The sequence below is a fragment of the Homalodisca vitripennis genome, chromosome 3, assembly GCF_021130785.1.
Source record: "Homalodisca vitripennis isolate AUS2020 chromosome 3, UT_GWSS_2.1, whole genome shotgun sequence".
NCBI lineage: Eukaryota > Metazoa > Arthropoda > Insecta > Hemiptera > Cicadellidae > Homalodisca > Homalodisca vitripennis.
In genome coordinates this window covers 96,616,623-96,639,738 of record NC_060209.1, presented here as the reverse complement: position 1 = coordinate 96,639,738, position 23,116 = coordinate 96,616,623, and the positions used below count along the sequence as shown (strand labels likewise).

General features: G+C 34.3%; 1 protein-coding gene across 1 annotated transcript in view; it reads right to left on the bottom strand.

Moving 5' to 3' along the window:
- Nucleotides 1-469: 469 nt before the first annotated feature.
- Nucleotides 470-23,116, bottom strand: part of LOC124357207 (protein vestigial) — a 124,751-nt gene continuing 102,104 nt past the window's right edge. Inside the window, exon 6 of the mRNA XM_046808747.1 lies at nt 470-3,462. Within this exon, the coding sequence (XP_046664703.1) occupies nt 3,413-3,462 (50 nt within the window). The 3' untranslated portion in view covers nt 470-3,412. The remainder of the gene's footprint in view (nt 3,463-23,116) is intronic.

Sequence of the window (23,116 nt, the reverse complement as noted above, 5' to 3'; positions counted from 1 at the left end):
CTAAGCTCAAAATTCAATTGAATCAACCCTTCCTACCATAGCTATGTGGAAAACTCGTGTCACATCGTAGTGCACTCAATTGTGTCTGATGAGACAATGAGACTACCACTTCACCGATTTATAGGTGTCTCTAATGTCGAAACGATGTAAATGCTTCGTTTTGAGCTTCTTCGTCGTCGACTTTCTTTGGATCTCGTCAGACGAACATGACTCCAGATTCCAGGAGTCAAGTCTTAGACAGTGTCAGATACCAGACGCTGCAATAAAAGGAAGGTGAACTTGAGTTGAACTCAAAATTCAACATGGTAGTGTAATAGCCCTAGCCCTAATCGAGCTGAGTTTACGTTCGGAATTGTTCTATTATTTTTAAATCTGTATAAAACAACCATCCATTAATTTGTGTGAGTGTGTGTCAGGTATATGAATATATAAATTGTGAAGAGATGAGGAATAAAATAAATACACAGTATTGTATGACATAACGTATAATTTATAACATAATCTAATGACAAGAAGAATGGCAATAGGCTATACCGCGGAGGCAGTCATATACATACAGTAGGCCAACTAACTTACAACTCAGTTACAGTACAGTATTTACTTCGGCTATATACATTGTCGATAATGCGCTACATCTCTACTTTACCACAATTATCACTTCCCATTTGTCTTTTAAACGTTCAAGATGAAATAAATGTTTACGTATTATCAATGCTACATCAAATAATAACATGTTTTGTAGAGTGCTCTAAACACAGTAAGGTCTGTCCGTTTATATAATATACAATTTAATAATTTAAAAGCTGTATTTCTATAGTACAATAAAGGCTTGTCAACTTAATGTTACAATTGATTCTATTTAAATACATGGAAATTCCTTAAAATAAGTTAGATCAAATAAAAATTCGAACAGTATAATTAAAAAAGATTGTATGAGTTTAGTGAACTTAACACTAAAGATAATAAACGAAAAAGAGTTGACAATATTGGTTGGTTGGTCCAAATGCCCTTCTCCGCACAATTACTTATGTACGATTCATTCAAACTATTCTTAGGAATTCCAGGTGAAATTGTTCAAATTAAGAAACCCTACAATATGGAGAAGAGTCAAGGTAAGTGATTAAATAAACTCACAATATATTTCCAACAATTCCTTTCTAACAAACAACCTTTGAAGAGAAACCATCGCCATTACCCGACATCTGGAAAGACCCTTCGCTGCCCTAACCACTGTTTGTTTCCTCCTTCAAGAATTTAATTTTCAATCATTAATGTAAAAAACATATTGTCATTATTTGTCCCGAAAGGCGTTGGAGCTTTGATATATGTCCAGCAGATGGCAGAACACTCCAGGGACTCGAGTTCGAATCCCGAGTTTTAGCAGTATAAACTTTCACTTTATACTTACAGATACAACATTCTGATATTAGTCAGGAGAACAAATGACAAGCGCTTTATTGAACTTTTGCGGTTTTGATATTGAAATCCTTCAACCGGAAAAAATTAGCCAAGTAAAACCTGGAATCTTCGAGGTTGCTTCGGTAGAAAAGTTCTCTATAAAAATTGTAATTATAAATTAATGTCTCTTTAGTCTTCTAAAAGCAATTACATAATAGTTTGTCTTTCACACTGAAACTTTTGAATAAAGGCTATTAAAATAACTTTGAACATAATGCATACTGAAAATGAAGAATTTTAAAAATCTTGGTACTTAACAGTAAGGTACAACATACAATAGGCTATTGTGGAAATCCTCTAAGTATTTTCATTATAAATAAATTATTTTTGTATTACGAACAAGAGAACTATTGTAAATAAGTAATATTACATTTATTTCTTTTACGTATTGATTTATAGCACGATTTCACGTATTTTTACATACATACGTTACGGTTCCATATAAATTATATATATTCTTAACGCTTTCTTACAAAAAAATTGAGCTTTATAGTAACAAAACTCATAAACGAATAAAATAAGTGAAATAGTATTAGAGCTACAAATAGTTAAATGGAATTTATTCTACGTCCTGAATAATCTATTGCACGTTACAAACCATTTTCACAAAAATATACAAAAACAGCTGATATTTAATACAACTTTACAGATACAGCAATACATTTAAATCAGTCATGTACAAGTCTTAACTCGAATTTTACAATGAGTATTATTTGATTAGTCTTTTTTACAAAAGGATACCTTCGATGCCAACGACACGTCCACAGGTCCACTGATTCTGGCTGAATAACTAAAATAATTTACAAGTTTCCGCTGAAAGCTAACCTAAAATTGCACATACCACTGTTTGTAGGTCTGTCACTATGTACAATAAATAATCACAAGCTTTCAGAGACGGAGGTGGGTGGTGCTGGTGGTGTGACGGGATAGTAATATAAGTGTATAAAACAATATTATAATATATATTTAATATTTTATGACAGTTACGTCTTTCTGTACGTCTTTACTACTCATCTCTGACCAAATATAACTGACCTCTTTGTAAATGAGATCAAATCATATCTGAGCATTTAATGAAACGAATATTGATCTAAAACACTAAGAAAGAGGCATGCGCTATGTCGTGGCCTTTAGCGAGTTTCTCTCTAATCACTTGATCGTTACCGAGTTATGCTGAACCGTGACATTAGGCTCTAGTTTATAGGTTATACGAGCTCACTAATAGTTTCCTCAAGGTTATCATCAACGGTAATAGCCTGTTGGACGTTATGGCGCGGCGCGGTGGCGCGATGGCGCGAAGCGACGCAGGCGACAAGACCGTTCGCGCGTTAATTGGGTCTTGCGCGGTTGTCAATATCAGTCATAACGGGACCGCAGCTCTTGCTTTACTTAATGTGGATCTGCTAGAATATTTCATTGACATGTTTTCCAAAAAGATTATGTTGCTGAAAGTATTTGAAAAAAAAAAACGCCAGTTTTAAAGCTATTTCGTAAACTGAATTGGCGTGGTATCATAGAAGCATATTATGTACAGTAAGTTACTTTCAACTGAAGTATATACAATATAAATAGAACAGAGGTCTAATAATACATTATACTTGTTATCGTAGTAAATTACGTAATAGCGAGTTCTAAAAATATACATCTTTCGTGAAAACTAAAATACACAATTTAATTAGTTTTATATATAAGTCAACAAATAAATTATAGAATACCAAAATTTAGAAAATGTAATGCAATTATGTATTGCACTCACGTTGAATGGTATACAATTGACTGACACCATCCACCACCCAACCAGCGTCTCAAATGGAATAGGGGAAGGAATATCTCTACACTAGAGTCTTTGTCTTTTATAACGGTTTGCAACAAGTCAGGCGTCCTCAGAAGCATCCAGTAGAGTACAGAAGATCTACAGGGACCATGAGGGCGCTGAAGACTTGCTGGCTGACGCTCAGAACCAGTAGAGGTCCTTGGATGACTCTTGTACAGGAGGATCCAATCCTGCAACAGACGTAACATGTCACATGAGCGTCTTATCAACATGACTACTCTACATGTAGCAGTAGAGGTCATTGGATGACTCTTGTACTGGAGGATCCAATCCTGCAACAGACGTAACATGTCACATGAACGTCTTATCAACAGGACTACTCTACATGTAGCAGTAGAGGTCCTTGGATGACCTTTTGAATGGAGGATCCAATCCTGCAACAAACGTAAATAAAAGTTTTGCATTCTAAGTTTGGTTCTGTGTATTTCTGTTTTGTGAAAGAGAATTTATAAAAATATTCTGAATACATGTAACTGTGTAGACAGATCTGTGTTACTGAAATACGAGTAGCTTCGTTAGTAGCTCTTTTCATAAGACTTATGATGCACAACCGAGGTTGGATAAGATTTGAGAAGGCACCTAAGCGATGGAGACCAAATATTCCCCGTAGTGTTGCAGATAACTAGCGATGTACAACTGAGATTGGATCAGATTTGAGAAGGAACCCGAGCGATAGAGACTAGCTATTTCCCGTGGTGTTACAGATGAGTAGCGGTGTACAACTGAGGTTGGATAAGATTTGAGAAGGAACCCGAGCGACAGAGACCAGCTATTTCCCGTGGTGTTACAGATGAGTAGCGGTGTACAACTGAGGTTGGATAAGATTTGAGAAGGAACCCGAGCGACAGAGACCAGCTATTTCCCGTGGTGTTACAGATGAGTAGCGGTGTACAACTGAGGTTGGATAAGATTTGAGAAGGAACCCGAGCGACAGAGACCAGCTATTTCCCGTGGTGTTACAGATGAGTAGCGGTGTACAACTGAGGTTGGATAAGATGTGAGAAGGAACCCGAGCGATAGAGACCAGCTATTTCCCGTGATGTTACAGATGAGTAGCGATGCACAACTGAGGTTGGATGAAGATTTGAGAAGGAACCCGAGCGATAGAGACCAGCTATTTTCCCGTGATGTTGGAGATGAGTAGCGATGCACAACTGAGGTTGGATGATATTTGAGAAGGAACCCGAGCGATAGAGACCAGCTATTTTCCGTGATGTTGGAGATGAGTAGCGATGCACAACTGAGGTTGGATGATATTTGAGAAGGAACCCGAGCGATAGAGACCAGCTATTTTCCGTGATGTTGGAGATGAGTAGCGATGCACAACTGAGGTTGGATGATATTTGAGAAGGAAACCGAGCGATAGAGACCAGCTATTTCCCTTGGTGTTGGAGATGTCCGGGTCGAGTGACACCACGTGTGAGTGTGTGTCTGTAGGTAATGGCTTGGAACGTACAAATGGGACCGTGCCGTATTGCGTCATTTCGGGTTCCTGAAGTGTGAAATGAGCACTCGACACGACTGCGGGGATGTATTCTCCAACAAACCACAGTGTGTCATAATGTTCGGCCAGGCGTCGCGCCGGTGTTAAAATATCAACTTCCATCATTCATGGTGATTAGTAGTGAGAATCGAGCGAAGAATACAAACAAATTAGTATGTCTTACTGTCAGTGAAATTCCTAAACAACAATCGTTTTGTATAGGGCTTTATATTTACTCACACAGTTGTCCTTCAACTGGTTTTGAAAATTCCATCACAAGAGAAAGTCAAATACGTGGATAGGTGGACGTAAATAGAGAAATGGTTGTTTATTTGTGATTAATTTTCTTCCACCCTCAGTAACGTAATCACTGCAATGAATAAAGAACGCTGTCAAAATCACAGAAGACTAGAAGGGTGAGGTGCGAGAACCGTAATTATAACTAAAATTTGTGTCTGGTATTCTAGCGAGGACGAATGCCGATTTGTAGTCTACATATGTCTGTGAAATAGCTATGCCTATAGGGTTAAATTTATTTTGGTGTAAAACAGCTCGTAGGTTGAAGGGGTTTGATATAAGGGAAGGGCGTGCCATAACACACATGTTGGCAACTTTTACATCATTGAAAGATTCACATAAGACTGCCATCAGATAATGAATAAACTTGAAAATCAAGAACGTTACGTGAATAAGTTAAAGTAATTATCTGTTTGAAATAATGTACATTTGTTGTGGAAAATATATCTGTGTATTATTTGTTTATAACATATTAGTGTTATAATTTAAAATAGACTAAGTGTTAAAATTTAAATTATAACTTATAATTTAATTATAATTATGATTATTACTTTGTGTACAAGGCGATAGGTGGACTCTCGGCGTCAGCCTCACTGTCGAATTCCTTCAATTTTTCACCACACCGATTCAACAATAAAATTTAATTTATTTATTTTAATTCAAGCAATAATTTAAAATTATTGTAATTCTATATAAACGTTTCCACAACCCATAACGACACAGCATATCAATTACCTATACACAGAAGGCTATGTGACTGTTTTGGTATTGCCTAATGTTGAGTTTGTATTCATATCTTAAATTTTGAACTGGCCAAGAGCAAGAACAGTTATGATTCCCAGAATGTATTGAGGCGGTCGGTAGGCAGGCATTTGTTCCGGGAACTATCGCGGTTCAGAACAACCTTGAAAACAATAACCGCGTAAACGGGCGGAAAAAGTGGATTCGCGGGACAGAAAAAGCGAGATCAAAGGCTGAGAGCGGCGAGAGACATCCAGCCGGTGCCAGAGCGGGGATGTGGTGGGAGGGGGGCACACTGCCATTCACTGTACTGTTCCAGTTCCATAAAATGTCAGATATTAATCCAGAGCCCAGCGTAACTATATTTATAAAATGTTACGCTAGTCGAGACTATCGGATTTTTCTCATGCTTAGTTTAAATGCTAATCGCATTTTGAGTTTTTACATAAAATTATATTTCTCAAATAAATTAACCAATTGCCTAGAAATCTTGTAAATCAGTTGCTGCAGGCGCTGCGAGTTCGTATCATAATTGTTTTGTTCTTATTTGAATTGTTTTTACTCATCTATTGAGGTCTGTTAGAACTGGCTGGATTGGGGGTCATCAGGACTTTTACACCATAAGGACAATGTTAAACTCAAACACTGCACACCAGTCTTAGAACTAGGAGATGTCCCGTTTATGGTTTTAATTAACGAAACTCCTAAGTCTGGGCCAATAAGTAATGCCTAATTGAAGATCTCTTCTGGCATGTATATGCAAATCTTTGAGTTGCAAAGGAAGAACATTAGTATTCGTATTATAAAATCAATCTCTAGGCAGTCACGGATTTCCATACAAACCCATGCAAATATTTGAGTTGCGAAGGAACAACAATAGTATTTGTATTATCAAATCAATCTTTAGGCAGTCATGGATTTCCATACAAACCCATGCAAATCTTTGAGTTGCAAAGGAACAACAATAGTATTTGTATTATGAAATCAATCTCTAGGCAGTCACGGATTTCCATACAAACCCATGCAAATATTTGAGTTGCAAAGGAACAACAATAGTATTTGTATTATCAAATCAATCTCTAGGCAGTCACGGATTTCCATACAAACCCATGCAAATCTTTGAGTTGCAAAGGAACAACAATAATATTTGTATTATGAAATCAATCTCTAGGCAGTCACGGATTTCCATACAAACCCATGCAAATCTTTGAGTTGCAAAGGAACAACAATAGTATTTGTATTATGAAATCAATCTCTAGGCAGTCACGGATTTCCATACAAACCCATGCAAATCTTTGAGTTGCAAAAGAACAACAATAGTATTTGTATTATGAAATCAATCTCTAGGCAGTCACGGATTTCCATACAAACCCATGCAAATCTTTGAGTTGCAAAGGAACAACAATAGTATTTGTATTATCAAATCAATCTCTAGGCAGTCACGGATTTCCATACAAACCCATGCAAATATTTGAGTTGCAAAGGAACAACAATAGTATTTGTATTACCAAATCAATCTCTAGGCAGTCACGGATTTCCATACAAACCCATGCAAATCTTTGAGTTGCAAAGGAACAACAATAGTATTTGTATTATGAAATCAATCTCTAGGCAGTCACGGATTTCCATACAAATCCATGCAAATATTTGAGTTGCAAAGGAACAACAATAGTATTTGTATTATCAAATCAATCTCTAGGTATTCACGGATTTCCATACAAATCCATGCAAATATTTGAGTTGCAAAGGAACAAAAATAGTATTTGTATTATCAAATCAATCTCTAGGCAGTCACGGATTTCCATACAAACCCATGCAAATCTTTGAGTTGCAAAGGAACAACAATAGTATTTGTATTATCAAATCAATCTCTAGGCAGTCAAGGATTTCCATACAAACCCATGCAAATCTTTGAGTTGCAAAGGAACAACAATAGTATTTGTATTATCAAATCAATCTCTAGGCAGTCACGGATTTCCATACAAACCCATGCAAATATTTGAGTTGCAAAGGAACAAAAATAGTATTTTTATTATCAAATCAATCTTTTGGCAGTTCACGGATATCCTTAAAAACCCATGCAAATCTTTGAGTCGCAAAGGAAGAACAATAGTATTCGTATTATAAGTTAATTTCTACTCATATCACGGATATCAATGATGCCCATGCAAATATTTTAATTGAAAGGAAGGTACAATAGTATTCGTATTATTATCAATCAGTCTTTAGTCAGATCATGGAAAACAGTCCATCATTTACAAATTATCTTACTAATGCTATGTGTGTGTGTTTATACGGATGGAACAACACTCATATTGTAGTCTACACGTTGTACAAAATTTGAACTAATTTATTAGTGACTTAATTTACAGTAGAATCCATAAAGTTTATCTGCTTTGACAGTCTCATCTATGTGGTTGATTATAAACATATTCTCTCTCTGAAATACAAAAAATTCATACGTTTGTAAATGATGTCAATGAACGTTTATACGGTACTACAGGTTTATGACTAAGATCTACGAGGTTATTTTGTTTAAATTACAACATATTGGATCTTGCTGTAATGAGATGACTGTAAAAGGGTTACATGTGTTAATGACGTCTGATTGAGAGTTCATTAGCTTGCTAGGAATTCTGGAATATATTTATAGCCAGGGAATGGAATTTCAGTCTTGGTGTTTAAGTCGTTGTATATTGCTTGCATTAGTCACTCCAACATTAGAAAACAGCGTAGTTGCCTGATTACAAAGTAAAACAAATATCCTCTCTGGATCTAGATAGGAGTACGCCACAGTTGTAGCGTAAGATACTTCACTAAGTCTTTTGTATACAAAATTTTAAGTCTATTGCTCATTCATTAGAGTATACGTATTGCTATGTAACAGTCATGTGTTAAAATTGTGACCCTGATTAAAATTGTTTGCTTTAACAATTATTTATTACGTAATTTTTTCGTTCCCATCGTGGTTACGCATAAGGCCAATGTAAAATTGATGTTATCTAAATTAAAGCTTCGTGGCAAAGTTCAAGTTTATGGACCAGTTCGTTCTTATGATATCGTGCAAACAGATGGGCAGAAGTCTATCTAACCCCCTAAATAGGCTTCGAAAAATCTCATTCAAATTATTTTTAAGGATTATCGGCTGCAGATTATATGGAAATGAACAGTGTGAACAGTAAAAGACAGCTCAGTTTGTCGTATTTAGAGGAGTAGGTATGTTGTACATTTCTTTAGAAGCGTTACCTACCCGCAGATTGACTGCTCTGATCTGTACACCAAAGAGTTCTACAACACTTTGGAGACGTCATGGCACAAACTAAGAACCTGTGATTACTACTCACAGAACAAGGCAACTCTGATACGTTTCGGATATCCAACGTATTCTAGCTCATATTCGATGCTGCCTGAGTCAAGAATAAACTCGATTTTATATGGTCAAGAACACATTTACCGTATTTTTATCTTTTTATTCCACTTTCCTCTACAATGAAAGTGTAGTGTGTTATGTTTTCCATTTTATGTGTGTTTTGATCGTTTGTTTCTTATTTTCTCAATTATATTACCAACTTCATGTTCTAATATAAAACTATTTTCTAACACATATTGTTATTTTACTTTAGCCTTCAGAATAAATTGTCTGTTGTTCTCATTCATTGAGTTTATACAGGCATTATTTTCCTAGTTTGTCAATTTAATTGTTGTTTTTTTTTTTTTAAATCTGAATTAATAGTTTATTTTACTTATTCGCTGTTGATCCTTGTTAAGTTTAGAACAGTTTATTGATTGTTATTAAGTATTATTTATTACCTATTGTTACAGTTTTCAGGCATCTTGAGCATCATTTATGGTTTTACTTCGTTCTTGTTATGTTTTACAGCTGCACTCATCACTTTGTTAAGTGTTGAATAGTTTATTTATAATATATTGTATAGTAGCCTATTTTATCCCTGAGTTTCATACTCCACCTTTTATATTACTAATTAAATATTCATATTGTTTCGAAGTTTTTAAAAAAGTATTTAGCCCACTGACTTTACTTTTTTAGTTTAGTTAATTTAAGTTTATTATATAACAAGCTCATACCCGTGGCTTCTCCTGAAATGTCTATGCTAATTTCTGTGTATTTTATAGAATAGCTCCCAGGATTTCAGTAAACACTATTTTAGACCAATTTAGAGGAAATCCAAAGTCGAAGTTCATAGTTTTCATAGTGAAAGCACTTGTGATGTAATACGATAGGTTCCTATTATATATATATATATATATATATATATATATATATTATAAATTATAAATAATATATATTAATATATTATAAATATATATATATATATTATAAATATATATATTTGTATCCTATATATAAAAAACAAAACAGAATTAATCATATATCATGCATCAATATATAGATTAAATGTATAATAAACATATAATTATAATATATAGACCTATATATATATATATATATATAATTTTTTTTATTAGGTTGGATTTTAAACAGTAAAAACTTTAAAAATTTTATGGATTTATATATATATATAGTCTAGTTATTGAAAATTGAAAAATAATTCACATCAATAATACTAACACATTTCAATACCTACATTATGGCAGTGGCCATCTATATGTAAAATGATATAGTAAAATAGATGTTCTTGCTTCTCAATCCATGTACTATGTAATATCATACTCTACTATTTTCTTGATTCAGTCTAGGAATTATATCAGTATTTATATACCTAATCAGTATCTTATAGCGGATCAGTGAGAAATGGATGCGATGTCCTCTCGACGATTCTCTGTCATAAAAAGTAGTGTCTCGTTTATTGCTTTTTAATTCCACTTGCTATAATCACAGACTCACTGGGATTGAGCTTTCCTCAAATTGCAGTCACGGAGTGAATGGTTTGTTAAATCATGATAATGCCAAGTCCTCATTTTTGTTGCTGTCCTACAATGTCTAAGGAAGCAAAATTCAATACCTTACATGTACACATTCACAATTTTGTTCATTAAGTAAAATCCAGAATAAATTAATTGGTTTGTCTTTGGTGCCACGATGTTGAAATAAGAAATGCTGTCAGTACCAAGCTTACTAAATGCTTACACTCTATAAATGAAAACAAATTGAAGTAGGCCCTAGTAGTTAAATTAATGAAACATATGGTTATGCTGTCATAAAACAATGTTTTAACAGAAAAATTGGCTTCATTTAACAACCTCTTTCATGTAATACTTTAGGGACAAAGATGGGGGGTTTAACTGCTGTAGAGACCAGTAGGGCATAGCCTGTAGGGATTTTCGAAATAAGAATAGGCGTATATTCATCCCAGGGACCCTAAGAATGTCCATGTAATATTTCAGTAAGATTGGTTGAATAGTTGATGCGTAACGTAAAAGTAAAACAAACAAACAAAGCCACTTTCACATTTATAATATTATTAGGGTTGCATGTTTAGTTTAAACAAAAAATCAATGACATGACATTGATTCGATAACTTAATTGGTTAAATGGATTGCTGTTTCCGAGAATTCGTCTTGTATTATGTTTGAACGGTATTTATGGATGATTCTATTTTGCTATCTTTATTCATAGACTACACGTGCTCAGTTACAGCAATATTGTATGATTAATACTGTTGGTATTGTATATACCTGTGAGCTAATACTAATACTGCTATGTTATTGTTACTACCTTACAGTCCTGGAATTATTTATTTATATATTTATTTCCTTCCAACGGTCAAAAACCAATTTACATTTATTAACTTATAATAGATGATTAAAACATACTTAAACAAAAGGGCCAAACCAAACATGCAACTGGACTCTAAGTCAGATCTAGGCATAATTAACGTATAAATAATGTAATAAGAAAGTATAAATTATATTAAAAATTAGTGAAAGTATATAATAAATTAGTGATAATATTAACTTAATACACTACTGTAAGGTGTGATACAATATGGAGAAACAAACAGACAAATAATAACAATGCAAATAAATTATACAATTATCAACAACAATGAAAGATAAACTTTAAATGAATAACAAGAGTAAAAAAATATTAACATTAATGACTGATAGTGGTAAATAAAAAACTGAAAAAAAATACAAAATATTTAACTTAAATGCATATATAACTTAAATGCATGCACATTACTGTCTAAGACGTGACATATGAATAAATAAAGAGATAAATAATAACAGTGCAAATAAACTATATAAAGTAAACAACAATGGGGAAAATACTTTAAGTAAATAACAAGAGTAAAATATATATAGGTACCAACAGAGAAAAAAACTATAAAAACAACAAATGCAAGCAATAAAATGTAAATATATAAACCAAGAGGCACAGTCGTAATTATTGCATTCTTATTGTTGTAATGAATATTGCAATTGAGACATGGCACTGTAAATTCAACTTATTAGCTCTTAACTATATATTTGTGATTTAGTAACTGAATGTACAATAGTTGAAAATTGGCCTCTGGGACTGGTAAATATTTCACAAAAAGTGGTTTGATCGCATAACATCGTTCCCACATTACCAAATGCGTGCTGAAAAGAGGGAGGGAATGGCGAATATCAGCGTATTTTATACTTCAATACCGCATTTAAATGAAGATAAAATAAAAAAAAAATACGTATATTTATAAATATCACCTTTTTATGCTCAAATATATACTATGAAATGAAATATAAATGTTGGCGATTTGAGTTATTGAATATCATAATTAGTGCCAGAGATATTAGATAAAGAAATTAAAAGGTAGGTTATAACAATACGTAAACACTGTAAAATAGCGTACCATTAATAGTTAGCAAACGCTAAAACTATTGGTAGTTACTTTGTCAAATTAGTGATGTTAAATACACAGCAGCCGTGTGTGTTCTGTTAAATACAGAACAGGAACCGTGTAGTATTTACAGAAGAATTTAAATTTCAAATTTCAGTTTAGATATTGTGCTAGGAAGGTAAAAGGAGGATGTTGGGGCGCGTGTGTCTAGCGAGTCAAACAGCGAGAGAAGTGAGGAAGCGCGGCTACTGGAGCGTTCTCCGAGAGAGACAGATATAGTACAGTATGTACAATACCGCGACGAGAGAGAGAGAGAGAGAGTGAGTGAGTGCAAGAGTACGAGAGGGGGGTGAGGTAATGGCGTCATAGTAACCATGGTAACGGGGGTGTGGTCAGCCTCGGCCAATCGGCGCGATCTCGGCTAGAGAAATAAATAATATAATTGGTGCCCTAGCACGCTCTAGTCCGCAATAACTGGGCGGATCGCGGACTCGATTGTCTGATTGAATCGTCCTATAAAAACTCATTTGGGAAAGGAAAGTAAAGTTTACACTCAGTCGACTAATTATTCCGAGAATCGTGTTCAGCGAGCGGGCGGCGATTGTGGAAACTTTAATTGCGTGGCGACGGTGCAGTTAATTGATATACTTTCATCTCTACCATACGTCAGCCTTGTGGGAGGATTGAGACTTCAACTGGTCGAGGCTACGTGTTTGTATGGGGCGAAAGGGAAAGGCTATACTATACACACGTGCATAATACAATTATTGTACTTTAAGTATGTGTCTTTTGTGTGAATGGTACCACTGATTCCATGAAGTATAAAAGAAGAACTATAATTTTCGTGTTCACCCATGATGTTGTCTTGCAAGAGTTTTCGTGACATTGCGGTAAACAGGATTTCTGTGAAATAAAGTTAGTTGTTAAACACAAAAATATCATAAACACTACAATATATCATGTGGTTTTTGTCAAACACTTTTTTACCATGCTGCAGTTTGAAGGATGAATCATGTGACTTATGTAAAATAAAACCAATACTCTTAGTTTTATACAGAAACGAGTGCTGATATTTAAAAAATATTGTGGAATGTAAATTTTAAAATTGCAATAAAGAACATTAGTTTCGTGTTGGAAAACAACGATGATCCGTTGGTGACTACATAAATTTTAATGTTCTGCAAGTCTCTGTAGGCTACTTTAATTTTCTCTGTAGGGCCTACTCACCCAAGAATCTCAGCTTGGGCTATAAGTACAAAGAGATTCTGGTGCAAAATTAAAACTCTATTACCTCTCAGACTCTTGAAGAAAGCCGACAAGACTACAATGGTCGAGGGGGGAGGGGGACCGACTAATGGCGGCATTAGAGACAGGGAAGCTCGGCATTGTTTGTGTTTTCAGTAATAATTTAAGTCGTGATTCCGATAACCTTTTTGAACTCTTTAGAATTGATTACAGAACATGAGAATGAGAAACGAGACACAGAAGCCAAATACAATGCGTTAAATTCAATGTTTCTCATTACAAGCATTGAGTGCTCAGTTTGCTTCACGATACTGAGTAAAAGATCGATGAAAAATCTGTAAAATTGATACAAACAGTTCATAAGTGAGTAGACGAGAGAGGTAAAATATGGCTGGCTATGGCAGATGTATTAATAGAGTTCAATTTGCTGTTCAGTAAAAAAGGTTTGATTGCAAAATTGACATAGAACCATCGATTACAGAAACGGAACTTACAATGTGTTAAGCCTGTAATATAATATAAACCATCCCTAAGTTATAAAATTCGTTCACAATTGTTATTTAATAAATATAAATAAAAACACGACATAAAAATGTAATTATTTACAAACGTTTGAAAAGTTACCTTTGTATCAAAAAGCTTACCTGAGAATTCTAAAAAACTAATGGTATTGATACACATCATCATTTGTCACTAAAATAAATACTGTATATTTCACTGAAAGGGGCATTTCCATTCTATGTGCCTCATTGATTGACGGTGTTGTGGTTGACTGTAATCTACAATTTTGACGGATGGTTATAAGTTTGCCAAGCTAACAAATATGATCGTCATTTTTAATTAGTACTTTTGATACCTTCACACTTTTTACCTCCTCCAAAACTAGCGCGGCAAACGATTCATTTCATTCTTAGAATTAATTCCCTTACCTATTTCGAGCAATACTGGGTTGTGTTTATACAATGGAAACTGACTCCCAGTCCATGAACCACTAAAGTTATGAGTTTGAATCCATGCGTTAAAAATAAATTGACCTGATATTTGAAATTCATTTATCTTGTTCTTTAATGTAATCTGTAGTAAAACGTGTACGTAAATTAACCGAATAAAATAATTTTCAAAACTAGTTACTCGAAATTTACACTTAATATTGATTTTTGTAACTTATCTTTTTTGTAAATTTGGTAAAAATAACTACATTCTTTATTTTCCTAACTAATTACAGCATTTTGGCCTGAACCTCACATTTCCCATCCAACCATTGCAGTGAGTAATTTTACAATCAATACATTCACGAGATTACGACAATAGTGAAATAAATAAATAAAATAAGTATGTTATTTCCATAAAAAATGAAGAAGATTAGTTAGAAATTACAAAGTTTGAATAGTGGGATAATAATATTAATACAGCGCTTTACATTTATATTTGGCTTTACTATTTCATTAGTACATTGTATTCTGACTATTTTTATTTGTTTTGGTTTACAGATTAAATATGTAATAAAATTAACTGAATTAAATAAGAATAAAAACTGGTCAAGCATATCGGGAACGCATTCTATGATTGAATAGGGAACAAGGTTTGTGAGTGCTCATGCGAGGCTTGTACTGTAAGGTCGATGAGATTCAAAATACCGGAACCACTGTTTTCTGGATTGAGTAGACTTGGCCTATAATATGGTGATGTTGAACATTAGAGTGGTTACATGTATAATTCCGTCATGAGGTTAATCGCAAAATAGTTCATGTATTCTGGTCTAAAATTGCTTTAATCAGAGCTACTTCATTTCAGTTTTCCAAACTAACGCGATTTTTACTTCTAGTTAATTAATTTTATGAAACGAATCGGATCTTATGTCCCATAAAGTAGCAACCATAACAGCGTTTATCTAAATTCGTACTAATTAAAAGAAAAAGTAATAGTGAATTAAGTGTAATTATGTCCGTAATACGTAAACAATTATATTCTGGCTACAATATTTGTTATAGTTGCTAAATATAGTTAAAAAATCTTAATTTTGGAAAACAGTTTTAGTTTAACTTTAATTTATCTTCTATTTTGAGAATTAAATTTATTTAAGATTATTTTAATCATGTATCAACAAAAAATACTGCCTCTAAATGAGCCCACTACAGACACATTTAAACGACAAAAATAGAAACTGACGATTGACGTACTTTGCTCTTTCGCTCGAGGTGGCCGTGGCTATCAATTCGTCCTAATCAATATTCCACAGATGGCCTAAATAGTTTACACATCCTCCAGATGTAGCGGGTTGAAACATCGTCGAGGCGTAGTTTACAGAACAACTGTAGACGGATCTGAGCACTGAAATATTTGTGGTAAAATATAAAGATAACATTTATACAATTTGAAGAACTCCCACAAAATACTATAATCTAATTTACGGACCGACTAATTTCTGTCCCTGTCTGTTATTATTGTTGAAATATGTATAGCGAAGAGTTCACTGTTATCCCATTGTAAAATTCCGTGAGCGTTTCTCCAACGCAGGAAAAAGTCGGCGTTCTCAACGCATTTTCATTCACTGGAGGCAATGTAAAGGGAAATTTCTCTCAGACAGAACAGGTACATCAGCTATTACATTGTGTTTAATTCCCCCCCATCGTCGATAGATCTCGTGGGGTCGGGCTGACGGGCGGCGCGGCGCGTCGATCACAGGGGTCGATTATCGATGCGGAAGTGACTACACGGTCGATTTATTGCCTTGTTGTCTCGACTGCTACATCTCCAGGTTTCTCCAGGCCCGGCTCCAGCAGTGCCGCCGTGTGCTGTGTTAATGGACAGAGCGTGACTTCAGGCCGCGACACAAAAGTGATCGGGTTGGAATTTGACAATCAGATAAATGGGACGATCGGTTACGTACATTGCCCCAGAATGTCTGAATATATCAGCCCAAAAGAAAGGTTTTCGTGCAATTTATCTTCAATATATAAATTAAAATATTGTTTTACAGTGTTATCTGTGCTTCTATCACGCACTATATTTAACAAACAATCGGGAGTTTAACCTCATTAAATATGATATCTACTTGTTCCCAATGAACTAAACTTACAAAATAGGTATTGAGATTTATAATAAACTTTATTACTTGACTTTAGAAAACTTACAAAATAGTGTAGTTGTGAAGTTAGCGCTAGCCGCGAAGATGAGAGAAGGCTAAAAAACTACATATATTTCCAAATATCGTACCGAGGTAATTTTAATTTCGAAACAATGAACCTTCATAACTGGAAAGAAGAGATGTTTCTATACTGGTGAAGTTGTTGCAAAACATTTTCTATAGGAGCAAAAAATGATTCTGTAGCGAATGCACGCGCATTTGTCTAACACCGAAATAAAAACAGTTTAAATGTGTTTTTGAAGATGAAACTAACATATTTGTATATGAAAAGCATGTATATTATTAAATATAGAAAATAATATATTTATTTATTACTTTTTTGTATAATTTTTATTCTTATAAGTGTACGTACATTGTAATTACAAAAATTAGTATTTTGACGTTGAAGAGTTTTAGAGTTTTAATTGAATGTTTTGATCTTTATTCAGGGACAAATGTAGGCTATATATTTCTATGAAATCTCACAAAAACTGTGGTACATTCAAAACACATTGTATTTATAGACTAGATACACTACATAAGCTGAAGATGAAGCGAATTGTATAAATTTGTTTATTATTAGTTTTTAATCTGAGAGTGTAATAAGAGTATAATATTTGAATGCATGTCTACGACAATTTTAACTGTGTGACGGTTTGAAATTTTACTTTTTCAATTTCTTTACTTACAATTTTCTTTTACATCGGTTCTAACCCAAGCTTGTGATTTAAATAGGTCTACAATAGTTGTGCAAATTTCCACTTTAACTTATCACTAAACACTAATTATTGTATTATTCCTCCCTCAAACACACATTCAACTGAATATATTACAAGAAGATAGGTTCAAGCTAAAAAAGATATTATCTCCATTGAGCAAGTTTAATGCTCCTTAGAGCCAAGAAACCATGTAGGTTATTTTTGTGTATTTTATAGATTTATTATTAAAGTTTTTTTAAAATTCTTGGCTTTTCTTGCACATGCTATCTTTCTCCGATTATTTATGTAATTTAAAGCTACAAAAGTATGAAATATGTACAAGGGATCTTGCCTAAAATGACGCTGTGCCCCATCGATATACCCCAGTGATGGGTTTCACTAAAAGTGGTAATACTGAACAAACGACGAGTGTCGAATTCCTGCGTTTTAGAACCATTTGTGGGTTTGTAATTTGTGTTATTTGGAGTCATGTGTAAATCACTCGAAGACAGATGTTCTATTATATTGTAATATACATTGCTGTCAAGATTACTAATGTAGCCAAACCACATGTTTAGTAGTGAAAAATTTAAACTGAAATGAAGTTTGAGTAATAAACATATGTTACGTAAGAACTAATTATGTTAGGCATCAATAAAAATAGTTCCAAATAAAAAATCTAGCATAATTTTAATATTTTTGGATTTTTATAAATCTGGGTACGTTTTTTCCAAGCAGAGCACCCACTGACATGGATCAATATTTGGCTTTGGGTTTTCTGAAAATTTGGTAACCATAGTATTCATAACTTTAACCATGTATAAATTCTTCAATTAATTGTCCAGTAAATCTTAAACAGAAATAATAAATTTACCTTACTTTAGAGGGTAATTGAATCCCTGGTTCGAATCATATAATGAATTGCTAATGTGTTGCTTAACGCACAGCTTAAGAATATCTCAACCATTGCGGCCATTACAAATAATATTTGTTAATATTTTATTATTAAGAGAAAATGGAAAAGAGTTTTCGGAAAATTTAAAAATTGGTGAAATAATAATATTTATGAAAAATAATAAGGATTTTACTAACGACAAACGTGTTTTTACACTTTTGTTGAAATGCGTCAAAGAGAGTGAGTCATATTTCATTTGTAGTCTTCAAAGTAACAAAACTTATTGTTTAACCCTTTTCTCTAATTAGGCCTACTGTTGAACACAGTCTATCCAGATAAGACAATTGGAAGTTTTAGTAAAAATATACTTTTAACTGAAAATATTAAGTATGCGGTGCCTTATAAGAAAGCAAGCAAGCATGATAATAGAAAAGATGTTAATATCTATTAGTATATGCCAGAGACGAAGTTAAACTATTTAATGCATTGGAATCACTATTTAAACACTGTTTTAAAACCCACTTTAATGGAAAAAGCTGTGAATGATTGCGCGTAAAATACTCAAAACTAGTTGGCTTGCTAGACATTGTGATATGGCATTTTTACAGTGGTTTAATTAATTCACAGAGGAATGGATATTAACATGCCTCAAAGAGCCGTTCTTACACAGTCTGAAAAACTTAATATCACGTAAAGAGATTTTGAAATGTTAAAAGGTATTAGAAAGGATTTTCATCATCCCCCTTACAACACAAAACAACGTAAGTACAGTAGATACTTTTTGACCAAAGTAGGCCTAGGCTTCTCAGACCTAAGTATGAACATATTTTCTTGTGTGGCCCAAAAAGGCAAACAACCACGACACTGAAAGTACATTACACTGGAAGTAAGTTATAATGGTCGGAATTAGACACTTTGTGATCAAAGTAGAGAGATTCGAATATCTTTCAGTAACCTTAACGTAGTCTATCACAGGAGTGTTGGATTGGTATGTGATTTAAAAAAGAATGTGCTTATCGTGATATTCGGCAAGGCTTATCATGCGAAGACGCGGATAACTGCTTATTTATTTATTTATTTCCAACGGCAGCAGCCATTATTACAATTGATTACAAGAAGTACATGCATAATACAAGTTAGCAAAAAGACAATACTTCTATAAATGTTAATTAATAAATACGCTAACTTGTAAATGACACAAACTTGCAAGTTTGAAGAAGACTTACAGTTGCTTAGTTAAGTCACTACAGTATATAAATATAAAAAATTACGGTAACAACAATGCAACCCAACTAGGACAACAAATTTTAAATTGCATATAAAAATATAAGTGATTAACAAAAATAAATATCTAAAACATAACATAGCATAAAACATAACAGAGACATAACCATGCATTCTAACCGAGAATTGACAAGAAATATTTAAATAAAATACTGTGCAAATTAGGTAGAGTTAACATAATAGGCCTGCTAGAAATTAATACACTAAGAGGAAAACACAGTCAAAGCATGGCGACGAATACAATGGATACTGTCCCAGAAAATATCGCATTCACGTGCAATTCGATTACCTAATCGAACAAATCTTGCCAAAGGACTATTGTAATCAAAGTTGGTGGAGTGATGCCTGCGACCAAGAAGTTCTCGAGATCTAGTGTTAGCGGAGGGAACTCTAAAATCAATCTCGGCAAAGAGATCTGGGCACTGCACATGGCCATTAACAATCTTCCAAAGAAGCAGAACATCAGCCACTTCACGTCGCCGGGCTAGAGATGGTAGGTGGAGATCTCTGGCGATGTCGTCAACGGGAACATCCAGGTAGCCATATCAAAGTCGGACCCCAACCAGCCTAACGAATCGGCGCTGTAAAGCCTCTAATCTCATCTGGGAGCTGATAGTATACGGGGACCACACTGGACTTGCGTATTCTGCGATGGGTCTTACAAGGGAGCAGTACAGAGAGCGAAGAGCAGCCGGACTGTTATACCTCTAGAAAATCTAGAGATGAATCCACGCATTCGTTTTGCTTGGTTGCAGACAAGCTTGCTTGCTTGGAAAACTTCAGATCCTTGTCAAATCGAACCCTAAATCCTTTATGCTGTTAGATCTTGGAACAAGAGTGTCAGCCATGTAATATAGATGAAAAGCCGGAGATTTGATTCTATGGAAGGTAACGGCAGAGCATTTTCTTGGATTTACAGACATATTGTTTCGAGTACACCATTCTTCAATAGAACATAAACTTTCTTGAATCCTCAGAAAGTCACCAGGCGATGCTATCTCTGTAAATATCTTCAGGTCGTCAGCAAATTGCAGGGCGTTCACACTCACTACCTCAAGAAGATCGTTAACAAAAACGTTGAAGAGACAAGGACCCAGTAAAGAACTTTGCGGGACCCCAGAAGTTGGAGAAAATTTAGAAGAAGAATAGAAACCAACTTTGACGATAAGCGAACGGTCACACAAGTAGCCAGAGATCCATTACAGTAACGGGTAAGAATGGAATTACGTCCAACTTCGACGTAAGAATGGAGTGATCGACCTTGTCGAATGCCTTCGCCATGTCAATATACACAGCGTCGACTTGTTTGCTCTTGCGGAAGGCGGTTAGAACATATTCTTGAAAAATCAGAAGATTAGTTACAGTAGATTTCCCACTAATGAAGCCATGCTAAGATTGATGGACTACTTTTTATATGAGAGGATTAAGCTTATCGACGACGAAGCTCTCAAACAATTTACCAATAGCAGGTAGAATAGTTATGGGCCTGTAATTTCTTATATTGCAGGGATCGTTGGCCTTGTGAAGAGGAATAATAAAGCCCTTCTTCAGAGTCCTGGGAAAAATACCTTTTTCAATAGATTCGTTGAAAAGAGCTGAAAGAGGCTTTGCAAGAAGAGAACGGCAGTACTTAAGTAAAGACGGAGGAATATTGTCAGGGCCAGCTCCCTTTGCAGCATCAAATCGTTCAAGCCTGAATATAACTTCCTCCTCGGTTACTCTGAAGCTGCTTAGGCAGTCGTAACTGGCAAAGTTGTGAACTGGATCAATATTAGAAGGTGGAGAGAAGATGGAGCAGAAGAAATCAGAAAATAGTTGATATATACTTGAAGACGTCTTCGCTTCCCTATCCTCCAAATGCATGATTGGCGGAATTTCAGGTGATCTTCTCTGAGCCTTGACCACGCCCCAAAACACACGGGGATAGACGAGACATTCGACTTAACACTAGACAAATAACGTTTATAACATTCACGAGACAAAGTTTTACAAGTGTCCCGCAGGTTTGAGTATTCGTAATAGTGGACACGATTCAGAGTACTTTTATATAGTTTATGCCTTTATAGTTAGTTATTGTTTATACTTGTTTATAGTTTACTGCTGGTTAAGAACAAGTCTTAGTTCTTCAGATTAAATATTGGCATTGTCTAAAGGATAAAATTAAATTTTAATGGTTTCTTGTTAGAGAAATTATACTGTTTTTCCTCTCAAATGATTTATCAGAATGGAAATTATTGCTATGTTAACTCTTCGCATTAGGCAACCTCACCTTTTTGGGGGAGACATGGTTTAAATTTTGGTTTATTCTAAAACGTAGACAATCTCGTTAATCAACAAATATTTCATAATTTTCATTTTTCTATCAACAGTCGTAAAAGTCACCTAGTGTAAGAGCTTACTTACGCTTTATCATCGTTCATACTCTACAGGGGTATAAAAACGACATAGCATTGGGCGAAGGACAAGGTGCAGTTATCAGGTTAATCATAATTCCAATTATAATTATAATTCCAAATGTAACAGTAAATAGCACAAGTATATAAAGGTAGAGCATAAATCATTTCACTCAGATATTCATTTAAACATTTAACATTAGGGTAATTACAGTTTTATTTACTTTTTAAATGTCTTAAAAAACTAACGTACAAGTAACAATATTTAAACTGTCATTACGTAGTTTGATATCATTGAAGAAGTGTCAATAAATCAATTTTTATTACCAATAAATAAAAAACACAAAGTAAAACAAACAACGTATTGGAGCGCATAATTATACACTTAATCCCTTCAAAACATGCATACATGAATTATCATGCGAAAAAAGGCTTGTGAATAATAACTTGACCTTTCAATACACACGTGAAATAATACATTGAAACAATCTTATTTGAGCTAAAGTAGTAAAATCCAAGACTGTACAAGGGTACGAGTACAGTGGTTGCATGACATAATGGGGAACATTATCATGTTGAAGCAATGTATATTACATTCAGGCACGGCTGGCGTGACCTCCTGACCTTCAGTCTTTGTTACATGTTACTGAATATTATGTTGAAGTAACAATCGATACAAAACTGTCACATTTGTAGCTAAACATGTAGTAGTATGAGAGACGAGAATGATGCCTTGCTTCGTTGCAGTAACAATCGATACAAAACTGTTACATTTGTAGCTAAACATGTAGTAGTAGGAGAGACGAGAATGATGCCTTGCTTCGTTAAAGTAACAATCGATACAAAACTGTTACA